Consider the following 17,877-nt stretch of genomic DNA (forward strand, 5'->3'; position numbering starts at 1 on the left):
TCCGAGCCGAAGGGGTGCCTCTTGCCCGTGTCCCGCGTCGTGCGGAGCATCCACCTCGGGCAGGGATCCGCACCCGTTATGCATCGCGTGCATGGGCGCTAAACACCCCCAGGCTTCGCTGGTGAACCGCCTCATCTGTACTCACTGCTCCGCGATGCCGGAGAAAATCCTGGAGAGGAGATTGAGAGTGGCGGTGACTAGCGCTAGCGGCCAAGACCCTAGCCTAGCTGCTCCAGCCACCGGAGCAAAAGCTGACCATCGGCCGCGAGCCTCGAAGGGCTGGGCGGACTTGATGGAAGATGCTGATGTTCGGGATGTTCAGGTTATACCCCCGCTGTTCGAGGACGACGGTCTCATCGGACCGGGAGGCGAGAGCGACGATGCAGATGGCGATGCCGGCTCCGACATCCTCGACTTTGACATGGAGGAGGGGGAGGATGACACTACCTTCCCAATGGATCAACAATCCCGACCTCCCAGCTCGTCCGGAGCGGCCTCCCCGGTCGACAACGGCCTGTAAATTGAACATCCCATGGCCAGCGGCCCAGGACACGGAGGGAAAAGAGAGGGACCTGTACAATGGTAAACGTCTCCCTCCGGCCCATCCTCCGGCCAAACAGCTGCTTCCAAGCTGTCCCGGCCTGCATGAAAGAAATTAGCTGTTTTTTGTCTAGCCCATACAAGAGCAAGCTAGCCACACAGGGCTATTCCAAGCTGGAAGTGCACGGCATGGGTGACCTGGGACTGGCCGAACCCCCAGTGGTGGAGCCTTCGGTGGCTTACCACCTTCACCCGAACTGCCGGGCCATCTCAGCATCCTCCCACATCTCCTTACCCGGTAAAGGTGAGCGCACAGCCGCAGGTATTTATCAGAGGATGTATAAAGACGCGGCTCAGTCTGTTTGCTCTCTGAATGCTGTCACACTGCTGTCGGCATATCAGGCTGAGATTTTGGAGGAAATGGGTCAGCAGCTGGACTCAGGACTCCCAAATCCGGCACTTTGGGACGAAATATGTGTGGTTAATGATCTCCCCCTGCACTCCTCTCGGGGAGTGGTGCAGGGCAGCGGCCGCATCATGGGCCTAGCGGTGTCAGGAGAGAGAGTTCTCTGGCTGAACCTGTCTGGGCTGGGGGATGCACAAAAAGCTAAGGTGATGGACACTCCCTACGACCCCACCAAGTGTCTCTTCGGCCCGGCTCTGCAGAAGATGAGGGAGACGAGCACCCTCAGAAAGCAGGAGGGTGAGGCTTTCAACCTGTGTTTGCCTCGTAAGCAGGCGTCGCGACCCACAGTGCGCTCAGGCAGAGGGAGGCAGCCCGAGGCCAAGGTGGCGCACAGACCCGCGTCTGGCCGCAGCAAAGAGGGTGCTATTGCCCCTCTAGAGCACAGAGAGGCTCCGTAGGACCTCTCGCTACACAGGAGGGAAACTGGTGCGCATGCGCAGTTCACCCTTGGGTACTGTCAACTGTCACTCTGGGATACAGACTACAGTTTGCTATGAAACCACCGAGATTCAACAGTGTTTTAGAGTCAGTGGTGGAGGGGGAAGCTGCACAGGTGTTACAGAAGGAGATCACATCTCTTTTAACCAAGAGAGCAATCAGAGTGGTCCCGAGAGAGGAGAGTCAGCAGGGTTTCTACTCGCGGTACTTCCTCATTCCAAAAAAGGGGAGCGCTGCACTCCGCCCTATTTTGGATCTTCAGGTATTAAACAATCACTTGAGAAAATACACGTTCAGAATGTTAACACACAAGGTGCTGTGTCAGTCTATCCGCCCGACCGATTGGTTTCTGACGATAGATTTGGCGGACGCATATTTTCACATAGATGTCCTCCCTGCACACAGGAAATTTCTCAGGTTTGCGCATCAGGGCATAACCTACGAGTATCTAGTTCTTCCGTTTGGGCTGTCACTAGCCCCTCGGGTGTTCAGCAAGTGTGTGGAAGCAGTGTTGTCTCCGTTAAGAGACAGCGGCATCAGGATTTTTTCGTATATAGATGATTACCTGATATGCTCTCATTCACAAGAACAAGCACACAGAGATGCAGAGACGGTGACGTCACATCTCATGAGCCTGGGCTTCAGCATAAACTGGTCCAAAAGCCGAATGCAACCCGCACAATGCACTGTTTACCTGGGTCTCAACATAAACTCCCTCTCGTATTGTGTCACTCTCTCACAGGAGAGGATACAGGCATTCACTCAGTGTTTAGCCCGTCTCCAGCTCGGCGCGGCTGTGCCATTCAGGGTCTGCCTCCAGCTACTGGGTTTGATGGCGTCAGTCATATCGGTAGTGAGACTGGGCCTCCTCATGATGAGGGATGTGCAGAGATGGGTGGCGTCATTAAAACTGTGCCCCCGCCGTCACCTCTGCCGTTTGGTGACGGTTTCACCAGAGGGCATGGTGGCTCTCCGTCAGTGGCGGAACCCGGAGATTTTCTCTCAGGGACCGTGCCTTGGGACAGTAGCGTCGAGGGTTGTCATGACGACGGACGTGTCGCTGACAGGATGGGGAGCGACCTTCGAGGGCAGAGCTGTGAACGGCTTCTGGCCATCGGAGCTGACCCATACTCACATAAACTATTTGGGGTTAATGGCAGTATTTCTAGCACTGAAACATTTTTTGCCGCTCCTCAGGGACAAACATGTTCTGTTAAAGTCCGACAACTCCACGGTGGTGGTGTATGTGAACTGTCAGGGGGGCACATGATCGTTGCAGCTACACAGATTGGCTCGCAAGATTATTCTGTGGAGCAGCTCTCGACTCGGGTCGCTGCGGGCAACGCACGTAGTGGGAGTGTTGAACAGAGGAAATCCTCTGTTTGGGGAATTGAAACTTCATCCCCAGTTTTTGCTCAGGTGTTTCAGAGATACGGCCAGGCTGCCATAGATCTGTTCGCATCGCAGGAAAACGCACAGTGTCCTCTGTATTTCTCCCTGGCAGACGCAAATGCACCATTGAGTGTGGATGCATTGGCTCACCCGTGGCCAGAAGTCCTATTGTACGCGTTCCCTCTCCTCAGCCTGATATCCCCCACTCTAGCCAGAGTGAGGGAGCAGGGTTTGTCACTGATCCTGATAGCACCACGGTGGCCATCCAGACACTGGGTGGCGGAGATGCAGCTATGGAGCTGCTGTCGGGCCAGCCGTGGCCCCTCCCGCCACACAGGGACCTCTTGTCCCAGGCCGGGAGGAAGATTTATCATCCCCACCCTGAACTGGTGGCACTCTGGGCCTGGCCCATGAAAGGCTGAATCTGGATGCAGTCGGACTGCCCCCAAGAGTGATCGACACTATTCAGTGTGCGAGGGCCTCTTCCACCCGCTCGCTATACAGCGGTAAATGGCGGGTATTTGAGAAGTGGTGCGAGGAGAGGCAGATTGTCTCCTTTCAATGCTCAGTGAGGGATATCCTCTGTTTTCTTCAGGAGGTGCTGGACAGAGGGAAAGCCTTTTCCACAATTAAGGTTTACTTGGCGGCTATCTCAGCGTGCCATTTGGGCTTGGGTGATAAAACACCGGGCCAACACCCGTTGGTGGGCAGCTTTATTAGGGGGGTGCGCCGCAAACGCCCTGTTTCTAGGCCCCTGGTGCCGTTATGAGATTTGTCAGTGGTGTTAGATGCCCTTTCTCGACATCCATTTGAACCTTTGGAAGGTGTGGGATTGAAGTTCCTCTCACTCAAAACTGCGGTGCTCTTAGCTTTGACTAAAGCAAAGCGAGTGAGTGATCTACAGGCGCTGTCGACATGCTCAGCCTGTATGCAGTTTGCCCCAGGGGGATCTAAGGTGTGTTTAAGGCCTAACCCGGCGTACAGATGCCCCATGGTGGTACTGGGGGCTTTTCACCCTCCCCCGTTTGAGACAGCGGAGGATCACAGACTGAATACTTTATGCCCGGTGTGGGCATTACGTCTGTATGTGGATAGGACAGCAGGGTTCCGGAGGAGTGACCAGCTGTTTGTGTCCTGGGCTACGCCCCACAAGGGGAAACCACTGTCCCGCCAGAGCTTATCCCACTGGATTGTGGAGGCCATAGAGCTGGCTTACAGATGCAGGGGCCTGCAGCCTCCTGCAGGGTTAAAAGCTCACTCCACCAGAGGCATGTGCTGCGGCAAGTTGGGCCACACCACACACATTTGTGAGATTTTAGAGGCTGGACATTTCTGACACGTCCCTAGCCCATGCGGTCCTGGGGACAGGGGCTTCGGATGCCGTTTAATACGTCAGACTGGGTCGTGGAGCCGGATGGCTTCGGGAGAACATGCAATCCGTGAGTGGGCCATATCTCCCATAGTGAAACACCGAACGAAGTCAGAAAAAGAACGTTGGGTTACTTAACGTAATCCCTGGTTCTTTGATAACAGAGTGAGGTGTTTCACCAACATTTCCCTCCTTGCATCGCTAGAGGAAGAAACCGGTATAGAATGACCTGGTCGGGGGGGGGGGGGGGTCGACTGTGATATATAGAGAGGGCGGGACCTCCCACGAGTCGACCTGTCTGTCAAGACAGACGTTGTGTCAATGGAGCTTCCGTAATGGTCACGCCGAGAGCGAATCCCATAGTGAAACACCTCACTCTGTTATCACAGATCCAGGGATTACGTTAAGTAACCCAACGTTAGATGGGGAGTTAAAAGGAAGCACTACTATAGAGCACTTTAAAAAGAAGTACAGACACAGAATGTTTAGGAGATATGCAGACGAAGAGGGGTTTTGCTGATGGGTTTGTTTACTTAGCTCTGGGGGCTAATTGGGATGTAAATGAAGTTGAGATGGGGTTTGTTAGTTCATAAGTCATTATTAAGAATGGCTTTTGGTTTGCCATCATCAAGCTTAAAAGAACAGAACAGTACTAATGACTTTTTTTTTTTTTTTTTAAAGATAATTAGATAATGCTGATGTTTGACTGAAGACTATCTTACATCATTGTGTTCTGTTTTAATAACATTGTTTTGTATTAACAGTGGCAGTGTTTTTCTTTTTAGTATAAGGGGGTATGGTCACACATTAGTTAAATTAACACTGGTGAGTTCAGCCATGTTGAACTTTGACCCTTGAAGTCGCAGCCTCAACTAATCGCAGAGTATGTGTACAGGAGACATTGATTGTTGCCGTGTTTAACCAGCTGATATTATGTGACACTGGCCATTAAAATACAAACTGCCCCACATGACAGATGCTGCCTGGCTGGTAGTGAGTCGGTAGACATGTATGGAACATAAGAAAATGGAAACATCACATTTGGCAATATTCATTAGCTAACCCTAACCTCTGCCCATTGGTCCGACAGCTCATTGGTCCGACATCCCATTGTTCTGACCATATTAAACCCATTGTTCCGAAGTCCCGTTGTTCCGAAATCATCATGATGCCCTGTGGTTAAGGTCTGGTTAGGTTTAGGCACAAAAACCACTTGGTTAGGGTTAGGAAAAGATCATGGTGTGGGTTAAAATGAAAAAAAAAGTGGCAAACATATAAGCTGTGAGCCTGCTTCGCCTCAAGCCTTTCCAACTGACCCAGAGCTGGTCGCGGTGCACCATCAAGGCAGAAATACGCCCGCCGGGAGCCATTCAGCACCGCGGAAAGCTCCCCACACAACCCAGACCCCAGAGTTAATAACAGGAGGTTATGGTGTTTCATTCTCTCCTCTCTATGACACTTGTATCTCGACCAGTAGCCTACTTTTGTTGCGTTGCTGATCCTCTGTGGTACACAAATACAGTATAGCCTAGTATACTCACATATCAGAACAACGGGACGTCGGACTAATGAGAGGTTGGAACAATGAGAGGTCGGAACAATGCTATGGCACCAACATTAGCTAGCAAGCTAGCTTTCTTTGTGTGCACACTGATCATGAAAAGCGCCTCAGCAGTTGTTAGTCACTCACCTGCATTCTCTGTCATGTGTGATCGTGCCCTAATGTGGTTGAAAATGTTTGGAAACCATTTATGCACATATGTCTCTCTTTCTAAAAAGCCATTAAGTCAGCAGTTATTAAAGCAGCTGTGCGGAACTTTTTACCATTTATAAAACTGTCTCTAGTTTGTATCACCCCCTCTTGAAGATCCGCATATTTATTTGAACCCAACAGCGACAAAAAAGCCTTTCTCTATATGGCTATTTAGCGTAGCCTCGTGCGGGTCGGAAGGACAGCGGAAGTCAGCAAACCAGAGTACGGCACCCGAGGCGGAAGTGATTCTGCTCGCCCGCAGCGGCCCGCAGCCATTAAACCACAGAAGGAGAAGGAGCCATGTTTACAGAGAGTGTAAGTAAGTAAGCGGTATGCAACAGGCATTGCTGAACACATAACAGTTTTACCAGAGATGTATCTATAAGGACTTGGTTATACTTTTGAAGTCATGGCGGATAACGAAGGAGCACCATCTAAAAGAAAAAGAACAGAAGAAGGCTAAACGGGACAGTGATAGGGCTCGTGTAAACCTCGGTCGGGCATTCACCAAGTGGAGAAAGCTGAGAGAATTGAAAGGTTTTAAAACTGATCCCGAGTTGGCCCTTTTCCTAATCGACAGGTATGTAATTTTTGTTTTTATTTAGAGAATATAACGCAACTTGTTAGACGTTTTTTCACTTCAATATATGATGACATGGAAGTTAGAAGCAAGCTAAATGTAACGTTAGCTGATGTGAACCGCTTTTGTCTAGTAACGTTACAACAAACGCCACAAAATTCTGTGACTGTGAGCATGAACACAAATATACAGCAGGCAGTTGTCCTTAGTTTATAAGAAATTCAGAGCTACACCAGAACATTTATGAACAGGTCTTACTTTACTTCTAACTTGTGTAACGTTAGCATGTTAGCATGTTTCCACTAATTACTCGGACTGACCTAACGTTAGTAGTGTTAGCTTTGCAAGCGAAGGCTGCAGGTAACAGCTTTGCTGTGTTAGAATTAGATCAGAACAGAAACACGACAGCAGAATTTACTGAATCATTTTGCTGTTTCCACTAATTACTTGGACTGACCTGACATTAGTTAATCCTCTCGCTCTCCAAAACAAATGCATGCGGTAATTGCCAGTTGCAGTCGAGATTTTACGACGGCTACAGTCGGAATTTTACGACACCAGGCTGTGGGTGTCGTACCGCTTCGACCAAAGGGGCGATATAATCAACGAAAATGGAAAGTTCCGCACAGCTGCTTTGATATAAGTCATAAATAAAGGGTCTTCATTTTCTCATTTTCTAATAAGCCATCAACAAAAGTCAGTCAACTCCAATTTTAAATATATTTATATATTTATAAATGAAATTTGGTCCAGATTTCATGCAGCCGTTTTTGTGTAACTGCTTTTGTAGTCACCTTCAGAGCTGAGTGAAGCATAGACTAGAGAAGGATATATTTGATCATTTATACAATGTAACCTTTAAAATGTTAACTTCTGCATGACAATAGGCCTGTAAATGTTGTCTTGATTTGAGCAGGTTACTTTTGGAAGAGTGGTCGTGGAACTTTATTTGTACAGAGCATCTTCCATGAAGAACACAGTACAGCGTTGCGCATGGTCAGTAAGTCAGCAGCAGTGCAGGCTCACTTGGTTTTGTAACTCACTTCCACTCCTTTGAGTAATACAAGAGTTCTTGAACGGGAAGTGGGTACCATACTGTTTCCTGTACTGTGAAAACAGAGGCTTAAAAAATTGAGATCAAATGGTAAAACAAGGCAGTGTTGATCAAATATAAACCAAGATTCTATAACTGCATTGCATTGCCAATTTCTCACCTAAAATGTTTTCAGAAACATGTTTTACTGTACTATTTAACTGTAATACGAGATTGTTTGTTACAAGCCAGCCATATAGTTTTTGGACGAGCCAACACTCATTGTTTTGTCATTGTTGCTGGTCTGTTGAAGCACAGTGCACAAAAGCAAATACCACAGTCCTGTTGTCTGTTTTCTCTGGTTGTGTAGCACCAATTTAAAACCATTTGCATCTTTCTTCTGCATAGCGTAGTTTCATGAAAAGACCATCTTTCCAGCAGTGACATAAGTCACTGTCAATTAACCTCTGTGTAAGAAGCCCTTTTACACCTTTATCTGTGTGTCCTGGCCACTATTTGAACAGCAGTTTTGGTCTAATTCTCCAAGGAATAGCAGTGCATTAAGTGCTTTGTTTTCTTTTCCCACAGATTCCGGTGATGACAGGTGCCTTCATGGACTCGTCTCTCAACGATGACTACAGCACAGATCACTCTCTGTTCAACTCGTCCGCCAGCGTCCACGCTGCCTCCATGGTAGCTCACAGTCAGCCTGAGGAGTCCCAGTCCATGTCCGGGGACGCCATTTGGCTCTGGATTGCCATCACCGCCACCATTGGGAACATTGTAGTTGTGGGTGTCGTGTATGCATTCACATTCTGAGAGTAACTATCTGAGCCAGGATGTTTGAGAGAACACCAGATATAGTTTATAACTAGCTATGAACAGTGGTGGGCTGCACTTTCTGTCGAGTGGACTGACTCATGACTCATCAGATGGAATTTCATTTAGTCACTAAAGGATATATCAGCAAAATTACCCAGCAGTCATCAGCTGCAAAGCACCAGAGTCATAATGAACTTCTGCCAGTAAAGTCGTTGTGAGGGTAAAGCCCTGTGAGGCAAATTGTGATTTGTGATATTGGACTTTATAAATAAAATTGAATTGAACTGAAGTGTGGAAGAGTGGGAATAGTGGTAATAGCGGACATAATATACAAATGTCTTCTTTCTTCAATGTGTTTTGTGCTTCAAAGTATTTTTTTTCTTTAATGTCATATGTATATTTGCTTACAGTATATTGTTCTTTGCAGGTACAGGGTATATGGAGAAATGTCATACTGCATGACACTTGAGGGTAGAGTTTGTGTTTGTGTGGGTGCTGGCTGTGTAACACTTCGGCACATTGCCTAGCACAAGACTCTATCAAAGATATGTTGTGAAAATTTTCTGTTCAGTTATTTCATTAGAAAAACCTTTTTTTGTGAAAGAACAGATTTGAACTTTTCATAGCCTTTATGTTGTGTTTTCACTGTTAACCCTGTCTGCAAGTACAGTTTCATACACAATACACTTGTATGAACCGTAAACAAAATTAGACAAACCATAGACTTTTAGAGGGTGAAACTGTCACAATCTTTTTTTTTATTTTAATGTGGCCAATCAGAGGCTTACAGTACTCTGAAAGCCATGCCCCCTGGGGGAGGGGAAACATATGCAGCCGAGCGCAGGGCACTATTTCTGATTATTTGGTACTTTAACTTTGCAGAGCTGGCAGTGAAAGCAAACAATGTACAGGCACTACTAAATTCTCTATTTAATTCCAAGACTTTTACTTTTTTGGATTTGGCACCCAAAGCTAACCAGCTAGGGAGACTCCAGACTAGTAAAAAGGTGCTAGGCAGTAGGCCTAGATGTATTATGCACATTTTAGTTGTTAAAAATATTAAATAATATTTTTATTCAGCATAAAGGCTTCACATTTTTCTTTACATTAGCCACAAGGAACCACTGGAGAGGAGCTGAAGAGGCACATGAGGCTGCGGAGCCTACAGGTTGCCTACCCCGTGGTTTAAGCTAATGAAGATCAAAACCAGGCCTTGCAAAGCTTGGTTAGCTTCAACTTCTAAAGTTTGTATGGCCGAATTAGCAAAATGTTTGCTGCCCACAATATACTGTTGGGATTCACGGGACCATAGATGATTTATCATTTGGTGAAATCACTGATTTCAAGGCTTTTTCCTCTGCATGCTCTTTGTCTTCAAACAAAGAGAGCTAAGTGGCACCCATCTCCACAGGAGGTCTCACCTCACACCTCAGTGAGACTCAAGTCCCATGTTACAGCCTCCATGCAAACACAGAAATCATGGCTCCATAGCAGCGGGAGGCTGCAACATATAAAAGAGGATGCCACACCAAAAGTAACAGTTTACCCACAAGCTTTATTTTTGTAACCCAAAATATTAACCAAAACACAAACAACTAAAGGAGAAACAAAAGGGACTGGAGACCCCGGCCAAAAAGAACAAAAGGAGGGAAGACACTGAGCCAACCACACAGTGGGCCGTCGCTCCCAGCGTCTCCCCCTAAACTACCTGAAAAGGAACTAAACCTAGAATAAACAAAAAGACGAATAAAGTAACTACCGGTAATCTCCAGCCCAAACTAAAACAACAAACTAACACAACAAAACCCCAGCTCCTAAATGGGCATGGGGGAAAAACCTGCTTGGGGAAAGAGAACAAAGGAGGAAAAGGGGGGAAAAACTCCTCACCACCTGTGCTGGTGTCTGTGCCGTGTGCAGAGCCCTGTCTCTACTCTCCCTGTCCCTCTTATCCCCTCCTCCTCTCTCTACCTGAGTGCCGATTGCACTCAGGTGCGCAGCAGGCAGAGGGAGGAGGGAGACAAGCCTGACAGGAGAGAGAGACAGCACAGGCTGCTGCACGTAACATCCCAAAACTTGATTGGGCAAGACCTTTTAGAGTGACATGTGACTCTGTGATGTCACAGGCATCGGTACAAGGTCTGCTCCCTCCAAGCTTTCTTTCTTTTCTTGCTCCAGCTGTTGTACAGCTAACAACTCTCTCTGGTTGGGCCTGGAACAGTCCAGAGGCCTAGACCCTGGCTCCATAGCCCAAACCACTAAAGGGAGGGCAACCGATCACAGACTCTGTTGCAAACACAAGGTTTGCAACCAGCTTTCCAGCAACAAGGAACTAAGTGAGTTAGCACCCAGCGTCTAACTCTGCAAGGACCCTGACCAGCTTCCTCTAAGTTTCACCTTTGGAACAAAGGACCCAACAAAGACTGCAGCTGAAACCACACCTTCCCAGCCTTCTTCTGCCGGCTAACAGCAGCACACCACCAAGTGACTCTTTCTTCCATCCATTCAAGGATCGGTAATCGGTAATAGCTTATCACAGCTTTACAGGCTAAGCAAGACTGTTTAACTTGTTGTATGTGATTTGATGCTGTTTACTGAGTTATTGTTGGGATAGATTGCAGTTAGGTCATTGATTAGTTGGCTTCGCCACAGCTAGGTGTTTAGTTTGCTAATACTATTCACAAACAGATTCTTGCATGAAAATAAACAATCTCTGCACTAATCCAGACCGTTTGCAACACATGTCACATTGACACAGACTCATTAACAAATAGGCTTTCAACAGAGCTACATCCAAACAGGCATTTCAAAGTTCCCGCTTCTTTTCCTTTGTCTTTGTCCTGACCACACGGTCAGACAAACACCTCCCCCGACTGGAAGCAGCCTTGATTCGGCCATTTTGGTAGTTCTGTTGTCAGCCATTTTGTTTTGTAGGCCAAACGGCTACTTGATCACCACACCCACCTTGTCTTTCTCTTTTCTCTCTCTCTCTCATTCACACACACACACACACACACACACACACACACACACACACATACACACACATATACTCACATATACACGCCAAGCTTGTATATAGTTAGTTAGAATTTGTGTGTTTTGGTTTGCTTTGCTAATTTGTGAATAAATATAATTATTTGGAATCATACCTGCTGTCTGTTTATTGTTGCACAAGAGTGAATTAGTAGTCAACCTCTGCTGCGTCAAGAACGCCGAAATCCTTCAGGCGTTACTGTTAATTTTGGTTGTTGTCATTAATTTAATTATTAATCAAACTCCAAATTAATAGTTTAGCCTATTTTATGAGACTGATATCTTTAACTGGCTATCATTTTTCCCTTTACGGGAATGGTGCCCCATGAGGTGATTTAATGTTAATTAAGTCACATTATTTAACTTAATTATTAATAATAATTATTAATTATTTCTGATAGCCAATTTAACCCCAACATATTTGGTGCCTCCGTGTGAAGCCTAAGGTGTTGACCCCAACATATTTGGTGCCACCGTGTGAGGTAAATACTGTTGATTCCCAACATATTTGGTGCCACCGTGTGAGGTAAGTATATGTTGATTCCAACATATTTGGTGCCACCGTGTGAGGTAAATATATGTTGATTCCCAACAATACTAAGTATCAGGATCCCACAGGTTTCCCATTCTCCCTGCTTATTCCTCATGTCTGTCCACTTTTGTCCTCTTAAAAGCTCAGTTTTACAGTCCGACAGCTTACAGAAACTTATATCTGGGTTCTTTACCCTGTTTGTAGATCATTCTACCACAAAGTAGCTTTTTATAGGTTGCAAACAACAGAAAAATCTGTTGTTTGCAAGGTGTTGTGACAAGGTGGGTCCTTTATTACATAGTAGGCTACAGAGTCAATCTAGAGCAATAAATTGAGTCATTATTTGTTTAAAGGTAGGGTCTGGAGGATTTTCCAGTTGCTGTTTGTAAACACACATTCAAATTTGGCCTCTCCTATCAGGCTCAACTGTCCGGATTGTACGGAGCCCGGAGGTACGGAAGGAGGCCTCACAGAAGAGGTTTAGGCAAGGCTCGCGCTGGTGCACGCTTGGACATGTTCGGACACACTCGGGCACGGCACCTGCGCTCTCTCATTGGCTGGGGAAATCTCCGCCCAGAAACGGTCCGAGCTCACAAAAACATCAAAATACAGTTGAAGGGCAGGAGCTCTGCAAACAGTCACCACCACACATGAGTAGAAGCCCATAGGTGATGATTAAGCAGGATTTCATTTGTGTATGTCTATATTTTGTTTTGTTTGAAAATCCTCCAGATCCTACCATTTAATAGTCTCAACAAAGACCACTTTTTTTGTGGTGACCTAAAATGAGCAGTGGTGAAATATACTACATTCTGTTGTGATCCATGACCAAATAGTTGATAAGCAGCTGGTGTTAGCTAGAGTAGCTACCTAGCGTAGCGTAGCGTAGCGTAGCTGGCATGGTAGCTAATTGAAAAGTTGTCTATATCTACATTAAACAGGCAACTGAGAAGTCAAGACTCATGTTATTTTTACAATAACAATCTAAAAGATATTTTGTGTTAGCCTGCTGTATCAGCCACTTGAATAAAGCATGAAGTAGTAACGCTAATGTCTGCAAAGCAATGGAAATCCCATGATTATGATACTATGAAGTGATTCGTGCTGAATTAAAAACTAAATGACAACTGGTTCAGGCAGTCTTTTGGTGAAATTAGTTTTTGACTGACAGAGGACTGTAAACCTCTGATTAGCCGAAACAAAAAAAAAAAAAAAAAAAGATTGACAATTACCACTCCCCTCTCAAAGTCTCCAGTCTGCAGAGACACCTCACTCAATGAGTGGCCAAAGACACTTCACAACTTAACTAACAGTACTCCTCAGCCATGTGTTTTCTTTCTGTAGTACAGTATAAACCAGTATTTATTGTATCATCTCCCCATGCTGACATTACCTTGTTATTTCAGTAAATTGAATGATATGGGGCCAATGTTGCTAGATTTTTTGCAACTCTGTGTGAATGTGAGGCTTCAATTTGCAATGTGCAAGCGGTGAGTTGCAACATGAGATCTTTGCCTGTGCTGCTAATTTGCTCAAATCAAACACTATATTTCAAAGCCCAAACATATCCTATTGTGTCCAAACTTTGATGCTAACATTGAATTTCTTTATTTGTTCAGACTGGTGGGTCATGACTTGTGTAATTGCTAGTCAGAACTGCGTTTGAGTATGAACATAACCATTACGACCTGCCTTTTCAATAATCTCTGTCCTTGCTCTGCCCACTGGTGGCAGCCAAATTGCTTTCTGAGCTGAATAAGCTGTAATGACCTTTGGGGTAAAAGTTGCCTGTTGCCATAGTGATGCATCTCCCTGTTCCCATCATCGTGCTCCCATGGCGACACACCTGCTTTATGTCTCCCAGCCCACCTGGCTACATGCCACACATACACTCAGCTAATGACACCACAACACACACTCTGCTGCCCACAGGCAACAGCAAGCCCAGCTATTGTCAGACAAGTCAAAATTTTGAATATTGTTACAGAAAAAAAACAACAAAAAATGGTGAAAGAGGCATTGAGGGGATCAGTCAACATTTTAGGAAATATGTATGTTTGTTTTTCTTTCTGAAAGTCATAAAAGATGGATATTAAGACCATGGGCTCTAGTTTCCCGGCGCAGTGCAGGGTGGCGCAGGGTGGCGAACCTCGCGCGGAGCTAGTTTCGATCCAAAAGGCTTCGCCGAAGGTGCGCTAAAAGCTCGCCAACTGAAACCATGTCTACTGTCAGCGCAGGCGGAGCGCAGCCGGTGTAAGCCGAAGTTTGGCTGACTGGCTGACAGTGCGCACACGTCACCAAAACCTCACAGGCAGGTTTCCAGAATATCAGGCACATTAACAATGCAATAAATACCCACAAAAACCACTATTCAATGCAACTATCTGCAATCAGCACATAAATGTATCTCTATATTGACTGTCCCGTCACATCTGATGTCAGATCAAAGGGGATTGGCACCGTTTGGCACGTTTGGCACGCGTAATGGAAACCCAACCTGATTTGATTAACACAGCTGCAAACTAATGAGTTCACATCCCTCTCAGCCAACCACAAACAGCCACAACATCAGATAGGGAGTATATATTCAGCATCTGTCATCTTAGAAAAGTCAAAAGAAAAGAAACAGAGTGAGACTGCAAGAGAGAACGAGCGAGCGCGCGCACGAGAGAAACGCAACATTGATTTACAATTGTGGTGACCTCCTCCCAGGCTACCTTTGCATCATCAGCCCGTGGAGATCTGCTTGCAGTTCCGTATATTCGGACACTGCGAGCTTGGACCTTCCAGACCAAAACATCAGTTTCCTCCTGGGAGAAGTTTGGCCATCTGGCGCTGCTGCTCTCTTCTGCCATGGCGAATTGAGTAAACTCTCATTACGCTTTCACACGGCGCATTTAAGGGCGAGGAGGGGGGCTCATTTGATTGGTGTGATGTGTGTAAAACCCACTCCACGTCTTCTCTCCTCCCTCTTTCCAACTTGCGCAGGTAGGATGGACGGAGGTGGGAAAGAGGAGTAGCTGCGCCAGCGCGCAAAGTTTGCTTTGAGGTTTTGGTGACGTGTGCGCACTGTCCGCCGGTCAGCCAAACTTCGGCTTACAGCGGCTGCGCTCCCCCTGCGCTGACAGTAGACGTGGTTTCAGTTGGCGAGCTTTTAGCGCACCTTCAGCGAAGCCTTTTGGCACGAAACTGTAACTGCGCCAAGCTGGATCTGTCAACACCTCCCCCTGCTGCGCCGCCACACCCATCTCAGCGCACCTCGGTCTGCCAAACTACCAAACTGAGCGCGCCTCCGGTTGCGTTGCTCGAAACTAGCTCTGCGCGGGGTTCGCCACCCTGCGCCACCCTGCGCTGCGGCGGGAAACTAGAGCCCAAAATGGGATACACGGGATACACACCCTGAGTCAAAGAGCTAATGCCATTACACAATGATAGTCTCTTGTTCAGCAGCTAACAGCAGCTAATGTTAGCACAATGTTCACGTCCATAGGAGTAAGTAGTGACTGTAGCCGATTTAGTCTGAGAGACTGAGAGGTTTTTTAGTGACAGCTGTTCAGCTTGTGTTTATATGACTCTGGCATTTAACAGAGATGTTTATTGATGAAGATATTGGACTGAAAGAGCTCAGAGAGCACATGGGATGTAGCAACCTCACCAGGGGGTGAACAAAACAACACTGATAATATGACCTCTAATGTCGGTAGTAAAGTAGTATTTATATAGTAAAGGAGGGTTATGTACAGAATGCCTCCATTGTGTCATCGAGCAGGCTCTTAGGCCCACCCAAACAATTCTGGATACAGAAATGATGAAAAACAGTTTAACTCCACAGTTCAGTACTACACAGTTTAGTCTTTTCACATTTACTCACATTTACAACAAGTATTTTCTAAGATGTGTAATGTGTTTTGAAAGAAATCACTGATTTAGTTTTACCCAGACTTTAAAGTGAGTAAGATCTTAAGATCTGTGTTTAAGAGAATTCATACTGATACAGAAAATTAAAACAGTAAACACATGGATCCCTGAAAGCGGTTTAAAAAAAACAAAAGAGAAAAAAAAAAGAAAGAAAAAACATTTTCCTTTACCATTAAGTCTTTACCATATTTACATCAGTAAAATACTTCTAAGACAGGGTCATGGAAGTCCAGGTTTGAAAGCCTTAATAAGTGATTGATTAATAAACATCTAAATAATGGATTAAAGCTCCAGTGTGTAGGAGTTAGGGGGATATATTGGTAGTAATGGGATATAATTTAATCAGTATGTTTTCTTTGGGGTATAATCACCTGAAAATAAGAATTAGGCTACTACTCTAGCTACAACTTTGAAGGGGATAAATGATAGAACAGCGATGGTGACAACTTCTACTTTTGTCACTTCTAGAAATTTTACAAATGAGGTTGTGACAAGGGCAACCTTTGCCAATAAAACTGTAATGACATCTCCAATGCTTATGAAATTTGTAAATGTAACCCAGAATCCTATGCTAAAGATAGAGCTGAGTGTGAACAGTAGTGATGAGATTCTTGAACCTAGAGAACAGATGGTGGAAGAAAATGATGCAGATTCATCTGTGACAGCTCAGAGAACTGTTTCAGATGAGAAAGATGAGTTTTTTTACTTAGATTGGACATCAGAAGACATGACTGACCACTACCATGCATTACAAAAGAGAGACACTTAGTGGAAGGCATATGGATTTGATTCCTAGGTGTTACAAATGGCAGACCCATGGACAGGTAGGAACTTATGGTTTCAGCAGTTAACTCATTCTGTAAGATCGGTTAGGAGGATGAATTGTCCATGTGTGGTGAAAGTTCCATCACCAGGCACGTGGCCTTCAATTTTAGAGAAGGTACCAGAACCACTAACTACTGTATGTCAATCTTATGCACTATCATGGCTGTTGTATGAGCAGCAATAAGCAGAAGATACAGTGATGGCTTTGTCAGTGAATCTATTTAAACCTAGACTTAATTGTTCTTGGTTGAGGGAATTACCATATGTGAATTTACTTGATCAGCAGGAAAATATAATGGCAGCGGTCCCTGACACAGTGGAAGTAAAATCTGTGAGGGCTAAAGATTGTTTTTGTTCAAATGATACACATAATGGGCATGGAATGTTTATGGGAATTTCAAGGATATTTGGTGGGGTTTGTGGCGATAAGGCATACATATTTCTACCATATGGGTGGATAGGATGTTGTTACATGGCAATGCTAAAACTCCCATATGAGGTTCTTGCTGTCCAGAAGGGGAATGTATCTGATGAGGATCAATCTAATGTTGTTCCTGGCAGTAGAAAGAAAAGGGACATGGCACGATTTCATAATCTGGAGTCCTACCATTGGAGGATAAGTCTAGGAGAGAAGTGGGATATTGGATTATTTCCATGGTACGATGTGACATTTTTGGCAGATCACATTGATAACATAACCTACACTCTACAGGGTTTTGCAAATGAGACTATAAGAGGTTTTGAATACTTGTCAAATACCCAAAGGAGTCACAGACTGACGTTGCTAAAACATGACATGGCTCTTGACTATATTTTGGCCAGACAAGGTGGCCTATGTGTGGCTTTGAACTTAACTGGGGATGCTTGTTATACTTTGATTCCTGATAGTTCTGACAATGTGACTAGTGTCATAGATGCATTAAAAAACATAAGGGATGTATTTGGCTCATCGGAAGGATCCGGATGGTCTGAGAATGCTTGGTTGCAGGAGAAATTTGGACCGTTAGGAGCAGTGTTGGTTCAGGTTTTGGGAGCAGTTCTTTTATCATTGTGTGTGATGTTCTGCTTTTGTATGCTGCTATTGACCTTTGCAGAAGGCTATGATATTGAGATGGGTTGGAGTTGTGATGCCTGGGGATTATGTTCAGATGCTATTATTACAGAGGACTGACACAG

The 17,877-nt window shown here is 45.5% G+C and overlaps 1 protein-coding gene across 1 annotated transcript in view; it reads left to right on the forward strand.

Annotated features, from left to right (window-relative positions):
• LOC117271230 (uncharacterized protein C14orf132) overlaps positions 1-11,404 on the forward strand; it is a 70,673-nt gene extending 59,269 nt beyond the window's left edge. Inside the window, exon 2 of the mRNA XM_033649373.2 lies at positions 8,160-11,404. Coding sequence (XP_033505264.1) covers positions 8,160-8,390 — 231 coding nt within the window. The 3' untranslated portion in view covers positions 8,391-11,404. The remainder of the gene's footprint in view (positions 1-8,159) is intronic.
• The last annotated feature ends 6,473 nt before the right edge of the window (positions 11,405-17,877 follow it).

This window comes from Epinephelus lanceolatus, chromosome 13, assembly GCF_041903045.1.
Source record: "Epinephelus lanceolatus isolate andai-2023 chromosome 13, ASM4190304v1, whole genome shotgun sequence".
Classification (NCBI taxonomy): Eukaryota; Metazoa; Chordata; class Actinopteri; order Perciformes; family Serranidae; genus Epinephelus; species Epinephelus lanceolatus.